Genomic DNA, 18203 nt, shown 5'->3' with positions numbered 1-18203 from the left:
AGTTTGGCAATTAATTATGTAAAGAATGTACATAATATATAAAATATGCTTCCTTCATTGTTTTTATTACGTTGAATATATAATTTTGTTAATATTTTAAGTAACTTACTAATTGGAAATAAAATATTTCAAGAATTAATTATTTAATCAACATATGAAAATTTATAACAATTAAGCGATTATAATTTTTAAAATGGTTAAATCACTGATCTGAGATGATCGTTAAATTATCTTTTGAAATGTATTTATTTAGTAAATTAGTAAATATGAATGTCGAAATGAAAATTTTATATCACAGTAGTATATTGTCTTTAATATTTTAATAAAAGCATAGTACTATATTATTTTGTTGTTAAATAAGCCTGATCATAAAATAATGACAATTAACGCGTAATCATCAATATAAATTATTACTAATATTTATATTGATCTTGTTATTCAGTATGGTTTATAATTGAAAAAATTGTACATTTGCCAAACTACTTCTATTGCTAAACGGCTTCTATTGATTCTCTAGATTGCTCTTTGTTCATCTTTTGGATGACTCATCTGTTTTTCACACTTTTCTTTACTTATTACTATGGATTGGTTGATATGCTCATAATTATTTCACTAAAGAGTTTCATGTGTAAATATTTGTCCCCGCGTCACTTGGATCTGTTCTTCCCTACTTCATAGTAGAAGCTTGAGAAATATTCTTTATGAAATTGATTTTTATGAAGAGGTTAGAAGCCATAATACTGTAATCCTAAAATTGTTATTTGCACGAACATATTGTCATACATATGAACAAGTTTGACTAGATATCGCTAGTTTAAAACAATACAATATTGTTTAATATAAAATTTCTAACATATTTTTCAACATTATAATCTTAGGCCTTTACTATCGATATTGAAAGTAAAAAAAGTAGTTTTTTTCTTTAAATTTAGATTTAAAACATTCCATATTTTATATCTTTATTTGATTTAAATATTCTATAAATAATTAGTCAAAAATAATTATAATTACCATAAATTGTCATAATTGCCTTTATAAGTGTTTGCTGTGACTCTCACAAATTAGTTAGCATAATGCATTAAGTATTATATCTTCTACTTTATTAATGGATTTCTTAATGGAAATGGATTTTTTAAGATTTATTTTTTAAGAATAATTGTGAAAACTATTTGTGCCATAGCCAAGCTTAAAAATTTATGTTCTAAATTACGCTGCATACCTGTATGAATAGATAATCGTGTTTGAAACGTGGTTTGAATATTTGAAGGGATGCAATGTCTCCACAAATACAGCAATAAAATTCATAACATTTTTCAATATTCAAAAGTTTTAGTGCACACGATGGAAAGTGAAAAGTACATTGGAATGGCATTTGCATAGTTTAATCGGCTACATTAAAATATTAGTAACTAGTTATTATCTTGTATTTAGTTACTTTTTCTATTAATTACTAACTCATCTTTAATAGTATATTGGCAGGTTTGATTCAAATTTTTATGATATTAATAAAATGAAAAATTTTCATGTCAATATAACATAAACAATTAAATTAATTACATTTAAATAAATGACACATAAAACAGTAGTACAATTATCAATATAGAATTTAGATCTTAAATTAATATTAATTACCAAATAATTATGAATTAAACGAAAATAGTTATGTAGCTTTTTGATATTTGAATCACGTATTCAATTTTTTCCTATTCATACCAAAATAGTATATTGCTAAACTATATTCAATTTATAATCCATTATTTATTGAAAGTCAATTTTCTAACTGAGTTTTGTATATATAAAAAGGAAAACTTATTTAAATAATATTTTATCATAATCAACAGGAAAAAAATCGATAAAGATATCTAATTTATTTTGCAACTTGGAATTTCTCAATTTATTAGAGGTAGAATAGTAATATTTGTGAAAATTCTAAATAGAAATTTTATCAATTATATATGTATTATTTGGTTAAATATTAATGAAATTAATATTGTGAATTTCCAATATACAGATTAAAATATAATATTAATTGAAATATAAAAATATATTGAATATAAATATAAATATAAAAATTTATATTTATAAATTTTCGAATTTTAATCTACAAATATTTTAATTCTTGAGTTGCACTAATTAGTTACGAACATTTAATTCAAATTTGATTATTAAAAACTTTAGTTATTTATATTATGTAATATTGAATATATCAAACATTTTATAAACAAAATATTTTTAAATATATTTTTAAAATGTTCATTCAATTTTTGAAAGCATTTCATATATTTTAATCAGTTATTTAATTACTTACTTATATAAATATAATAATTTTATTTTATGAGCTATTTGAAGTTTCTAATTGTACTAATTTGGGTTTAATACAATAATGTAATAATTGTCAAAATTGGGCTAAAATACGATAGTCATTATAATGAAATCATTTTAATATTTTATAAGCCACATATGTATAATGTATATGTGGCTGTTATTTTAACTAAAATAGTTAAAAACAATATAGTTATTACATATGCATGAATATATGAATTAAATATATAATTAAAATAAAAAAGTCATCTACTGCAAGATCCAATTAATGATCATGCATCCTTAAGAATCTTCTAATATAATATCACAATAATTATTTTTATACTGATTTTTTATTTAAATCTTACACTATTTACAACTTTAAGTTTATCCTAAGTATTTTAATTACATAACATAGTATTCTAATATGCCATTTCATAAAAAGCCTATCTGTATTAAAATAATTTTTATATTCCGTGGATTCTAAATATTATTCATGCAAAATTCTGCAACAGAATTTTATGTAAATATTTGCATTGCTGTTTGAACCTAAAATTAAATCGATATACTAATTAGTGGCATAAGATATATTCTTATGCTATGTCAATTGCAAAATAATATACTATTGTTTTATCAATGTTTCAAATCCTACTATATGACCGTACAAATTCAGGTAATTAAAGTTCTCATTTGAAAATGTTACGACTAGAATGAGATACTTTTCACGTTTGGCGTCGCTATAATATAAGTTAAATGCATATAGCTATAAAAGAGTGAATATCAATTCAAGAGAAATTACACATTGTAAGAAAATAAGATATGTAGAACAGCGACTCGAAAAATTATGTCAACAATGTACGATTGTGCATTGTTGAACTCAGTTCACATTCTAAACTTCGAGGCGATTATTCCTAATTACTTCTTTAATCTTCATATTTTTAAATTATACGGGGATTGCTACTACATAATTAAATAACGAAAGTAAAGAAGCTACTAATTGATATTTTGTAGCATAATTATAAACAATCCAATATTACATATATATATAGTTATTAATTAGAAAAAAATCCGAGAGTATTTAATAAACATTTTATTATGGTTTACTTTAATTACTAATAAGGCCTTTTTATTCCGACTTTAAAGTGTAAGAATTCAAATAAATTACTAAAACATCTTTTATAAATGTAAGATGTTATTGTTATTGTTATAACAATAAAGATTGTTAAAAACAAAGCAATATTTAAGGTATAACTTTTAACACAATGCAATACGTGACTTGCAAACTCAAACTTCAAATTTTATAACACTTCACTATTAAAACTACTACAATATTTTATAAAGTTATAATCCCTGCATACAATAAAAAATAGTTTCAATATAGTGCATGACGTTAAAATCATCTCACGAGCCAACAAACGAAGAATGAGCGAAGAGAGGAGGAAGACAATTTAATTTTTAGTTAAGAAGACTTGTTGGATTTTTATGCGATCAAGTCAAAAAATAGAGCGTATAAAATAGTTTGAGTAAAATAAAATAAAAGAGTATATACTCTATTAAAAGAAATTTATTATTTAGTTCGTTTATTTATGTATAAATAAGAATAAAAATATTTCGATACAAGCAGATAAATGGAGTATAATATGAATTCAATATATCCCACATGCCTCGACAAAATCCACTGCACCAAGTGAAAATTAATTAATTTTTTTTTAAATATGATGGGTTTATTAGATATTACTAAGTGGCAATAAACTATTTGTAAAAGCATTTAACAATTGGTAATTATATATTCATAAGCAGAATTTTATATTCACATATAAAATTTTCTTCGGATAAAAATGTATAAATACAATTGAATGTAATTATAACATTATAAAACATAATATAAAGTTTTTAATTCAGAAAAAATCGAAAAAATAAACATACTAAATAATGAGTCTAAAATATATAATAAAATATAAATCCTTATTAATTGTAAATACATTTTTAATTAACGATTTATTATTTTTCAAAATTTAATTCAACCTATAATAACTAACACGCTAAAATATTAAACCACAAGCATAATTATATAAATTAATTATTATATGTCTATATAAATAATATAAATAAAGTTCAATTAAAATAAACATTCAAAGATTAAATATAAAATAACCATTTACATAATTTAGTTATAAATCAATGATCTATGTTATAATTAATAAATGTCTAAAGAAGTAAATTAATTAAAATTTATTTTAAAATCTAATTTTTTATTAAAAAGAATTACATTCCATACATTTTTCTATATACACACACATTTTTTAGGCGTTATATTTCAATTTACCTTAAAGACTTTCTTTTTTTTTATTACAATATAGAGTTTGAAAATATATTGAAATAAATGATAAACATGCATATTTTATAAGCATTAATACATTATGTATAAATATTAATTGCAAAAAATACAATATATTTTAATAGTATACTTTATTATAATATTTGTATGTTTTTGAATTCAATTTTTATACATTATTGTCAAAAGATAAATAAATACGGTGACTAAATTTATTTTTGTGGATTTATTTGATATAATAATAGATAAAATATTGAAATATTTTGCAAATTTTTCTAATAATCTGTAATATACTCAGATCTTCAACCATGTAACATCTTTTTTTGGTTAAATAAATTTCGATAAAATACAAATATTTATTAATATTTATCTTTGTTATACTAGAAAAAAAAAACAAAAAAAAATATCGATGAGATGAAGGTTTCAATACTAACGAGTTCAGTACTAATGTGAAATCTTCATATTTACATTAAATCCATAACTAATCACAGGAGTGTACCGAGGGCTTGAACATTCATACTTGGTATTATAATATATTTTCTTGAGATAAAATATTTTTACTATATATGCATTCAAGGACTAATCTGTTCAGTGAAAAGGAAATTCATTTCATTTATCTAGTAGGACATACGCTTAATAAGTTAGTTACGTTGGAGGCTCTTTTCCATTAAGAATATGAAGCTCTGGATCGCATTCTTTTTTATTCTAAAATAATAAAGTAAATTAGTTTTTCGAAAATTAATTCGAGCTATTTTTAAATATTTAAAGTTAATTACAAAGTTAAGTTATTTGGTACAATTAAGGAGAAGGATTTAAATAATTATAGTTTTATTGGAATTTAATAATAAATGAAAAAATAACACGATATTCCAAGAAATAATCGATTGAAAGTGCTAGGAACAAATTTCAATATTTATAAAAGTTTTTAAGATAATAAAAGTATTAAAGATTTATTATTAATATGTAATTTAAAAAATCACCCATCCACCTTTTTCAATTGTGCAATCCGATGACGTAATAAAAGTTCGTGGCGTTGCGCTTCGGGAAATGATATTGTAATAGGATAAGAAAACGTTCCGTTAGAAGATTTACCAAGTCCAATAAATAACCAAGTTGTCAGTACGTAAGGTATTGTGCCAACAGGAAGGCCTATCTAAAATATTTAATTTATATTTGCAATTATTTCCGTATAAGATCGAAAACAAATTATTTCAGTTTTATTTCTTACATATAAAATTAAAAAGAAAGAAACAAGTAAATACGTTTTTTTAAATTCATATACACACAATAGTACGTAAATTAATGAAAAAAAACTTTATAATACATATAAAGCTTACATTTAAAATAATACATTATACTTAATATTGATTACCGGTAAAAAAATTATCTGCAATACGTGTTGTAGAAAGGCCGAGAGAACAACAGCAACAAATGTAGCAATGGCAACTTGGCCATTCAGCACTAGAAAACTGCCTCCTAAACTTGTTCCTATCAAGTAGCCATTAAACCCCCACAAACCACAATACACACTCTCATAAGTCGCACCAATCTGAAAACCTAAAGTGATAATGAAATTTGTTATATTAAATACTTTTACACGTATTTCTAACAAAGAATATAAATATATATAATTAACTTCGAAGACTTTATAAATCTCTTATAATTTGTTCCTGATTTTTTGTTTTAGGCATGCGGTATTGCACGTTATATTTTACTATTTTTCTGAACTGGTTTTATAATTCTTTTTGGAACATATTTTACGATTAAATTCACAAGTCAATTTTCAATATTACTTATATATATGTAAAGTTCATTTAATTTATTAATGTTCAATAAATATTAAATTTCTTTGTAATTTTTGTTAATTAAAATTCATATGTTCTAATACTTCATACTATTGAAATATAGATATTTTAGGTATTTCCCTATTAAAGATTAACTGTATCTTTACAATTGTTTGTTATATGTTATTAAGAATGTAATAGTGTGCTCCAATAATAAGCCTGGCTTCCGAGGTGATAATTTATTTGATATATACAAAATTAAAACTTACCAACGAGTGAGCCAATTAATGAGCCCATATATCCAAAAAGACACGTAATTGGTGAATATATTAAAACACTTAAATATAGAATAGCGCCCAAAGGTACGCTGTCAGTTGCAAACAACTGCGATGCTGAAGTCACTGATGCACGTACTATCTAAATACATAATACTCAATTATATAACTTTATTACCATTGAATTACTTTTGAAAATTAATTCCATAATAATTTATTATTTAATTTATGATTAAAAAATTTGAAAGTTTTTCGTTCTGACTGCTATATTCAGTAGCACGTTTTAATTACATTTAGTATTTTATTGTGTCTAAATTGTTATTATAAATATAGTTTTATTAAACATTAGGTTGTACTTTCGAAAGAAATATTTAATCATATTCATCTCACAGTATTCAACATTTTTTTGCATAATCTTGTATGCTAAACTTTATTATCGTTTATGATTCCATTATAGTATATTATATATATTTCATGAATTTCAATAGAAGTATTTCATACGACATAAGGAAACCAATCATTTGTTTTATTTAATCCACTTATATTAATAACGAGACAGTAAATGAATATCTTCTTTTCAAATTAATATTCAATGTAGCTTCAGTTTTTTTTTTTTTTTTTTTTTTTTTTTTTTTTATTTAATAGTAGATATTCTATTGCGAGTTAATATAGCTACGTATATACATAAAAAGATTTAAATATAAATAGACATACAAATAGATGCTATCAAAGTGTAAATAGATAAGTTCATTTGAAAGTTATTAAAATTATTCAGAATTTCAAAGTTCTTTTGCCAAGTATTTATAAGAATTTTCTGAATAAACTTTATGTTAGCAAAGAATTTCACAGCTAAGTTTACGTAATTACATTGCCTATATGCAATTATATGTACTTTTTCAAACAAAAACAAAAATGAATATAATGAAACAAATACAGGATAAAATCAGGGAAATCTACATAAATGCTAAAGCAAGTGTAAAAATGATCTGTATGATATACAAGCCGCAGTAGGCCATATCTGTTTGTCACCCGACTCGAAAACAATAAATAGCACGCGCATCCTCACCATTCCCCAGTCGAGGTCGTGGACGACAATTGTCGCATTCTCGACAAAGCGCTTGCTTGCATCCGTAGTAGCTGCTATCGTCGTTACCGGTGCCGTCACATTGTTCTGGAAAACGAGATGATACCGATGTGTTATGTGAGCTTGGGATTCGTACATAATATATTGCGCCCGTCCAACAAAGACTTTGATATCATGAAATTTACTTTCACTTTGAAATAATGCACACTTTTTTATTGATATCTAATCGTGATTTAATAAATGCCATGAGAATTTAAGAATTTTATGATTATACAAAAGCACGTGTGAATAATCCATCAATCATGAATTATAAAATAACTGATTAAATCAACGGTATTATATAACCGTTGTTGTTCCATCGTAATAAAAAGAAGTAATAAGTACTAAAAATTGAGATAGATATAATTTTTACTCAATGAGTATTGAATCATATAAATAAAATGTATTTTACTCGGTAGAATCATTTTACTTGGTAGAACAAATGATGTTGAACCAATTATTAAAATTTTTTTTCAGATTCAGTATACAAAATCAGCAAACAAAATTTACAATTAATTATTCAATACTGATTTTTTACGTTAATTTAGATTTTTAACCACATTTATATTTAACATAAATTTTTATATATTTAATTATCAAGTTTATAGCAATAGCTACTCTATACAGGGTAATACACTTCATAGAAAATTATCTTATATCGTGCTGCTCTTCTAATGTTATTATTAATCATTTGAGATACCTTTAGGAATATAATTTACATTTGATTGTATTGTATTAGTTAATTAAATGATAACTATTTTTTAATTACTTTAATTTTATGAACATATTCGAGTCATTTAAATTATTTTTTACAAAAACACATTTTGTGTAGCTTTTAATGACCTTTTCAGAGATTAATAACTATATTAATTTAAATTAATTTTGAACTTTAGTATATTCTTTTTACAATATCTATTTGACGAAAGGATATAAAACATTTAATATTAATTTAAAACTCAGTTTAAATACTACCTAAAACACCGTCTGTATAAGTAATATAAATATTCAGCTTACATGTGATACTATTAATAATATTAAATTCAATAAACATATTTTATTATTATTAACATTATTATTAACAATATTTTAAGCCAATATTAAATATATGCAACTTGTTCAAAAACTAAAAATTTGCAAGTATATAGTAAATTAAACTAAGAAAATTAAAAAAGAGTAGAAAAGAATAATATATAATTTAAAGCAGGTGAGTTAGAATTCTTACAGTGATACTGTCATTGACGAGAATTTTTTACAGCTTTATTATTAGATACTTTCTTTTTTTTTGAAAAAGCACAATAAAATAAAATTCATTTCTCATTATAAGATGCACGTATAATTCTATAAAAATTGTCATTAGTGAAATATAAAAATGTTAGCTTCATAAAAGAAGAAATCCGACTTTTAGGTTTTTAAATGACATCTAGTTGAAATAATTTAGTTATTATTGTTGAACAATTTTAATAATTGTATGCATGTCAAAAATCTATATTTTAGTTTCTTACAAGTTATTTGTTTCATCTTAGATTATTTACATATATGAATTAATTAAATGAATACTTTTAGGATAACAAGCAAAGAAATTTAGAAAATGAATTGACAGTAAGTAAAATTAAAAATAATATTAGTAAGTAAAATATAATAATTTAAATAATAATAAATTATTACTAAATATATCGATAATTAAAGAAACTATATTCAGAAATTTATTTATAATTTTTATAAAATATTTAAGAAAATATTCTGAGAATTGAATTTTGTATCAATTTTTAAAATATTTATGAAGTAAATATTCTAATTTATATATTCTTTCATATCTAATATTATTTAAATAATCTTTAGAAATAGATATCAAATATTTTTTAACATAATTCTAGTGATTTAAAATTATTTGCAATTTCAATATATTAAAATGAAAATAATATCTTAATTAAATAATTAAAATATATTGCAATTTATCAAAACATATTTCTTTCATTAATTTAATTTTTAACATTAAAGTTATAATTATCGATAATTAATAATGGTGCTAATATCAATGAATTTAAAAATATTTCGAATAAATGATTAATTATGAATTTCTAAACGGCAAAGAATATTATTATTATATATAATGATGATAATTCTTGTGACAAAATTAAATATATTAGATATAATAAGAACACATAAATATATTGAAATTTTTAATGTAAATAATAAAGATAATTTGCGACATTTTTTAATATGTAGAAAATTCTAATTTCTAAGCATTTAATATTTTTATACGTTCTTCATACAATGGGGAACAGTTATTAGTAAAAAAAAATATATAAAATGTCACATAATAAAATTATTATTTATATACATAATATATAAATTGAATATAAAGGATAAAAATTGGAGATTTATAAAAAAAAAACTTACCATACTTAATAATGGCCATGTTAATATTTCAGATGTTGATATATCTAGCTGACTGTTTGCATTTTTCAATGTAAAGAGTAATATAAGCTCAGCTAAATTGAATGGCATAGTTAAACATGGAACACAACTATTTTCACATGCTCTCCAAAAATACGCACTGGAATAAAGTATTTTGACATATTTAAGAAAAAATAGAACTTTCAAGTTATTATCTAAAATACTATAAATCTTATATATTATAAGCTTTAATTATTTTACATTGTCTGATTATAAGCTGAAATTTTTAAATCTAGAATATCTTATTTTCCTTCGATATCTTTCCATTATTACATAATTTATGAATACTTATTTTCAAATATGTATAACTATTTTTAAATATTTTTACTGTCGGCATAAGATTAATTTCTATTTAACTATGAATTCCTGAAACTCTATAGTAAAAGTAACATTTTTAGTTTTCTTAACTCTTATCTCTGATAATATATTTAGGCGAATCTCGATTAATAGATAAGACTCACAAAGTACCTTCTCAATTATCAATTATATTTATCTTATTATCAATGCGATGCTTTATTCTATGCAATATTATTCTTGTTTTATTTTTCTTGATAAGTCTTAATAGGCTAAATTATTTCTTATTAGACTTTCAAGTGGCTCGTTAAATAACTCGCAACTTATTTAAAAATTGAAAATAAATATACTATATACACAATATATTAAATATAATTTAATGGCTTATATGATATTAACTGAACATATATTATTATTATACTAAATTAAATGTATGGCAAACATATAAATTGCATTAAGAAATTAACAAACACAAATATAATAATTAAGTATCATAATATAATTTATTATGAATTATATTTATAAATGAGAAATTTGTCTTTTCTAATAATTTTGAGCTATTGAATAATGAATTTAATTAAAGAAATGAATACATAAATATCTATAAATCAATAATAACAAATGAAATCATTAGTTAACATAGAACATAAAATATTATATTTTACTGATTTGTATTATATCTTTAAAAAGTCGCTTAAAGCTATTTTAAGATGCTCTATTTTATTGATAAATATATAAATTTTTAAATTATTAAACTATTGTTTAAAACCCTTTCATAGAATTTTATCTGAAATAAATTTTATACTTAGAAATTTATAAGTGAGACAATAAAATACATTAACAATATGTAGTTTCCATAAATAAAGAAATTAAATAAGATAACATTTATAATCGTATAAAAAAAGGTTATTGTATTTATTGGACAATAAAATTAATTAAAAGAATTTTACATATGAGAAAACCATTGATAAAGGAACAATTACTTACATAAATATAACTCCTAATAGTATCATTAACATACTGAACCCATCAAATTTTCCATATATGATAGGTACAAAATAATACGATACTGCGCCAAAAATTAATGGATTAAAGACAGTCAATCCATTATCTATGTTTTCTTTTGGTTCTTTCAATAACTATAAATAAATTAAAATAATATGCCATATATTGACATTAAAAAAAAAAAAATATATATATATATATATATATAAAGGAATATAGTGTAAAACATACATATTATTGTTCAATAAAATATAAACGTATACTGTGCATAAAATTTAATTTATTAAAGATTCATTTGTTAAATTTAATTAAAACTTTTATATTATTTTTATAAATTATCAGTTCTTTTAATTATAAATAATAATTTCAAAAATTATAAGCAAAAAGTATCATTTTTAATAATATGAATTTATGCTTAAATATCTCATAGTTGATGTTATTGAATAAATACTAATATTTGAACAAGTAAACGATATAATGTTTTATGAACAATAAAATTTATAAACAAAGGATATATAGTAATTTTAAAATATTAAAATTTTTAATCTATATTTATTGAATTATTCAAGTGGAAAAAAATATTAACAAATCGTGTTACTAGATGTATGATATTGTCCGATATAAAAGTAATTACTTCAATAAATACTTACATGGAACTATGAAAGGAACGGACTTTATATATTTGAAATATTAAATTATTAATATTCATTATTTAACCCAGAATATAAAATTTGTAAATAATACAATATACCGATAGATTGTTGGACTACTACTAAATAATGTAGAACAATAACAAAAATTTACATTATTTATATGTAGAGACATTGATATAGATTTAGATATTTACAAGAAGTGATTTTCGATAAAGTACACAAAGTTCATTTCGGGTCAGCTTATTGGACTCATCAAAACAGCTGTACATAACTTAAATAGGTCAACTCCGTCTGTTGTTACGATAAAGTATAAAGGACTCGTCTATTTATATAAATTTTCTATTTTCTAGTCATCTATAGAAAATACCTACAATTTCTATATGGGGTGTAACCCTTTAATCGCTTGGTTTCTATACTCCTCCCCTTCACCCGCTCACTAATTTCATCACATAAAATAATACCTGTCAATCACCGATTGAATCACACAAGTACACAATCTTCTTAAAAATTTCTAAAAAATTTTAGCATTTACGAAAACTCTAAAGACTTGTGTAAAATTGCACAAAAAATGTTCACTAACTGCATACGATTAAATGTTATATTAACATTTTGAATTCAATTTTTTACTAGTTAGCTAAACTAAATATTTTAGGGTGATTTAAAAAAAAACTATTTTCAAAATAACAATAATTAGATTAATAATGTCAAATTTTACATTTTATTCTATGTTAAGAAAAATTAATTTCATAAAGACTGAATTATTAATCTTAATATCAAAAATCAGCTGTTTTTGTAATACTTATCAGTGAAAAGATATAATTTAACATTTACCTTTAAAAGCTTTGAATTTTCTCGAAACAATTAATTTGTATGATATAATTATGTTAAATTGCAATAAATTTAATATTGTGTTTATCTCTACAAAATTATCAGCACATAGCTACAACTTGAACTTATACATATACACATAATATTGATTACTAGGATTTACTAATTATTGCACATTTATTTTTGTGATTATATTTAATATTTCAACACTTCATTGGACATTATGCTCTAAATATTAAATTATGGTGCTCATTATTGCAATATCGACTTGTGTAGCAGATAAATATGGATTTTATACAGCATTAAGAATTTCGGGGTGATTAAAAATCTATCATATTATTATTTTATATTCAAAATCACGTATAAAAATTGTTTTTGTTAAAAAACCTTTAAGCTTGTACTTTTAGAATTTTAATCAATATATAAATAATGCTTTAATGTTCTTTCTTTATTTACGATAAATCATATTACTTCAATGTTTATAGTGCTTACTTAATTTATGGAAAGATATTACTTAAATAATTATAAAATAATAAAAAAAATATTATTAGTATATTATTAATAACAAATGGTACAAGTAATTCAGTACAAAAATTGAATACAAACAGAAAAGTTAAAAAATAAATGATTTATAAACAAAAATACTCTTTTTGCAAATTTTATATTACTATTCAACCTTTTTCAGTTATTCCTATATTCGATATTTCATTACTTTCTAAGTGTTGTGAAAAAATGATTGAAAATTAACCACTTTTTCATAAAAATAACATTTATAATAAGTTCTGATGAAATGATGAACTAAATTAGCATAAAATCACTTACAGTAGAGTAAAATCAAGTATAAATATTATACTTGAAACTATTATATTGAATATAATTTCTTACAATATAGAAATATGTTGTATTAAATATGCTGTATTCGTGTATAATTATATATACGCCGATTAATATTGAAATTATCAGAATAGCTTCCACCTTATCATCAAACTTTACATTAATAATATGTGCATAAGATAATATTTTCACCAATTCTTAACTCTTATTTATCTAATATCTTATTTATCAGAGCAGTGATTGTTTAGCACTGTATGGTAATATAATTTAGATAAAATGATATTAAATTATTTTGAACTAAAAAATATTATAAAATAATATTTTAAATATCTTTAAAATCTATAGAAATATTTAACTTTAATTAAAAGTAAAAATTGGAACGTTAAATATTTTTATATTTACGAAATGTGGTAAAAATAAATTATTATAAATAAATAAATTAATAATATATAGTCGTATAACAGAAAACATCTAATTTTAAAAAACAATTATAATTTTAATTATTTTGAAAAAGAAATTTTATATGAATTGTAAATTCACGTAGATTGTTATTTTCATTTTCCAAATTCTTATCATTATTATTAAATGAACAAAAATAATAAAGTAAATATAATGATTAATTCTTATTTAGATCATAAAATCATTAATAAATAAATTAATATAATTCTAATATAGTACTTGCCATTGATATTAATTGGCCAAGAAAACCAGTTATTGAACAGGCAACAAAGGTTCCTGGCACAATCGATGCAACACCAATCATTAAGATAATTCCAGTTATTGGATTGTTAGCAAAAGTAACCTGAAAATTAAACTTATTTATAAATTGTTGCGTTATGCTTTTGTAAATAAATAATAATAAGAATATTACGCAGGAAATCATCTCAATAAATGAATTAAATCATTTTATGAAAACGATGTTTAAAAATATTATTTTTATTATTTTTTAATTAAATAAAATGACATCATTAAAAAATATATGCATTTGTTTAAATCTGAAGACAATTACACTAGAAAAAAATAGCTGTTTTCTAAAATGTAATCCTTTTTTATTCTTTTCTCTTCAGCTTTTTTTTTATTACCAATGTATTAGGCCGTGAATAATGTAATGATGTAATAAAAAATTTACAAATAATTTTGCAAATCAAATTACTCGGAGGATATATTCTATAATGTTATATATTTATAATAATCTTTAATAATATAAAATATATTTAATAAAAAACTATTATTCACTTGCTATATTTTTGTATAATAATTTTTAATCAATCAGTCTATATGCGCACAGAAATATAATTAAAATTAAAGAACCATAAAATATTAATTATTTTTTACATTTATTTAAAATAATATATATATATATATATATATGAATATATAACTCGTTAATTAAAATAATATCAAAATAATATAATGCTATTTTCTTAAATAATTTTTTTGTACATCAAAAATAATTGGTGTATATAATATATAATAATGAATAATGCATAATCATTAATAATAGATATTAAAATTGCTTTGAAAATGCTCAATCAATACATATTTTAATAAAAATTCTAATAACTTTTCAAATATAAAATTATTAAGTGATAAAATAAAATAGTAAATTTATATATCATATATTTATCAACTTCATTTTAAGTTTCATTTTTATTTATTTTCCATCAATTTCAAAATCCATTCGCGTTAATTTCAGTATATTATTTAAGACATTTCAATTAACATTTATAAATATTCTAAGTATTAAATAACAAAATAACTAAATCTTTTATTTTTTCATATAAATATCGAATATAGTTTTTATATTTCAAGTAATATGTAAAAAAATGAAAGACCTAGTAAGTAACTGTACAGTAAAGTAGCTTTATCTAGCCGTATTAAGTAATTCAAAATACTATTCAATTATTAATATTATTAATTCATAGGCACAAATTAATATTAATATATCTTATATTCAAAATTTTTTTATTTCAGATTAACAATCTCTACTATTTAATAAATTGTAAAACTAAAAGTACAAATACTATAATCTTTTAGTCAAAGAATGAATTATATTAAAGAATTAATTATAATTTATTTAAAATCTTTTTAAAATAAGATGTGGATAAATTGAGCGTTTGTATTTTTATTGTATGATATGTAACAAATACTTAATATTTAAGATGAATCTAACTATAAAGAACAATTAATATTGAAAACGAATAATAAAGAATAACGAATAATAAAAACAAATAATAAATAAAACGAATAAATAAAAACACCAAAACTATTAATTGTTTTTATTGATCAATAATTTAAAAATATTAATAGTATGGATTTATATTATAAATTTTAGATATTAAATAATTCTTATCATAGTGACATATCGATTGTAATATATGATATAATGTCGTCATTGCAAAGCAAAAAAATGCATAATGAAAAGGTGTTTTTTTTACTAATTCTAACGTAATAGATAAAATTCAAGATAAAAGAAAGTATAATAATAAATAAGTGCAGCGATAAAAATATTGAGATTAAATAATTATAAGAAATATATTCAGCATTAATATAAATACACGGTTTATATACTTTGAATTAAATTAGCTATATTAAAAATTGGTTGCTATTTTATAAATATTTAAAATAATAATATTCGGGAATCTTTTATAATGAAACGTATTAATAGTTGTTTTATAAAACATATTGATTTTTTATATTTGTAATGAGATACAAACCATATTACGATTTATTGTGAACACTGATCATATAATTAATTTCCTTGTCTTAATAAAGTAACAACATACCTGAGAAAATCCTCGGGTAAAGGCAACGAAAAATTTTAAGACCATCCAGCCTATACTATCTTTATTTTCCAAGTACTTTCGTAGAATGGGACAATCGCCACCAATCGTCCAACCATTTCTCGGCTAAATAGAAATGTACATTAACGAGGGCTAAATTTATCTACAAACACATTGAGAAATAGAAATATGTTTATGGCATGATTTCTCCCACCACCATTTATCGCTTTGTTGTTTTATTGAGCCTCTTAAAGCAATAATATAACCATATCATGATTTTTAAAGCCCTTAAAGTATTATAACTATTTACTGTTTACTATATTACTAACACATTAAAACAAGTATATATTTGCGAGTTGTATTACGAATCAATGTTTGAAAGAAAAATGTTTAATTTTTACTCATTTACCTTTTTATTATTTAAAAATTAATGACTGGCATCATACCAAAAATGTAAAACATTATTATCTTACGCAAAACTGTCACACGATTATCATTAATCCAATACAAAAAAACAGCTTAATATTTATTCTTAAAACATTTCATTCAGAAATTAAATTTGAAAAAATTTGAAAGACGTGCCCACCAAAAAAACATGACAATTATTATTGTACTATTTTCAACGTTGAAATTGAAAAATTAAATATGAATTGCCTAGTAGCAAAGCCATATCAATGATAGCATTGGAATATCGAGAAATCATGGAATTTATGATTACCTTTTTCTTTTGGAGGTGATCCTCTTCGGGATCGTCAATTGATTGCAGCTGCTCGGAATTTATCCATTCCCCGGTAGTCATCCTGATCGGTAAGAGCGACAACCGCTAACCATCGAATAACTGAAGCCGACTAACGATTTTTTCTCGGACATATAGAGATATAAAGAGTCTTCGAGCGACGAATACCGATTACTGCCCGAGATGGAGTTTATTAAGTTAACGCTAAGTATTGCTTTCCAAGATAATAAGTCTTGAGCAAGCACTTACTATCGCTTCTTTCAGATATCAAATTAGAGAGTTCGCCGTGAAGGAAAAGCGAGGTGAGACTTAGCGTTAATCAGTTTCTGTATCGTGCATATGTTAATGTACATGGACATCGGCACGATTTTCTATTACATTAATTTACACTATTTTAATAATTCTCCCGTGTAGTTAAATAATGAATTACATTACTTATTGTAATGGATTACTAAATAAATAAATAATATTTATTTGATTGTTTACAAGTATGATTTGTTCACTATCCTTAATAAATATTTATTGTTAATATCATAATTCGTTGTTTCATTAAAGGCAATTGAAAGTATTAAAAATGTAATTATAATAAATGTAAACATAATAATTGAATTTTCATTTATATTATCTACCCGAAAGAGGTTTCAAACTTTCCATCGTGCGAAAATATTATTTTTTACGAAAATTACGCCTAATCAATCGAATAAAAAATCAGTTTCAATTGCAGTATGTAGTACAAGAAATATTAGTCTATAGAGCTATAGATTAGTCTACAGATGCATATATTCTTTTTATAAA

The 18203-nt window shown here is 22.0% G+C and overlaps 1 protein-coding gene across 1 annotated transcript; it reads right to left on the bottom strand.

Annotated features, from left to right (window-relative positions):
- Positions 1–5071: 5071 nt before the first annotated feature.
- Positions 5072–17547, bottom strand: LOC105365299 (urea transporter 1). The gene is made up of 10 exons (XM_011503418.1): positions 17391–17547; positions 16676–16798; positions 14572–14691; positions 11557–11708; positions 10219–10375; positions 7762–7866; positions 6690–6837; positions 6009–6193; positions 5625–5789; positions 5072–5341 (listed from the first exon to the last, which is right to left on the bottom strand). Exons 1-10 carry the CDS (start codon positions 17469–17471, stop codon positions 5282–5284), a joined length of 1296 nt encoding a protein of 431 aa, XP_011501720.1. The 5' UTR covers positions 17472–17547; the 3' UTR covers positions 5072–5281.
- Between the last annotated feature and the right edge of the window lie 656 nt (positions 17548–18203).

Source organism: Ceratosolen solmsi, unplaced genomic scaffold (assembly GCF_000503995.2).
Source record: "Ceratosolen solmsi marchali unplaced genomic scaffold, CerSol_1.0 scaffold10, whole genome shotgun sequence".
NCBI classification, from domain to species: Eukaryota; Metazoa; Arthropoda; class Insecta; order Hymenoptera; family Agaonidae; genus Ceratosolen; species Ceratosolen solmsi.
This window is presented reverse-complemented; position numbering and strand designations above follow the sequence as displayed.

Bases quoted from the DNA above. Each gene is read 5' to 3' on its own strand.
- LOC105365299 (XM_011503418.1), bottom strand. From the start codon at position 17,471: ATGACTACCGGGGAATGGATAAATTCCGAGCAGCTGCAATCAATTGAC. The intron at 5,790-6,008 runs GTAATCAATATT...TAAATATTTTAG, and splicing joins TGCAGATAATTTTTTTACCG to ATAGGCCTTCCTGTTGGCAC. The intron at 5,342-5,624 runs GTGGATGGGTGA...TTATTATTTTAG, and splicing joins GGATTGCACAATTGAAAAAG to AATAAAAAAGAATGCGATCC.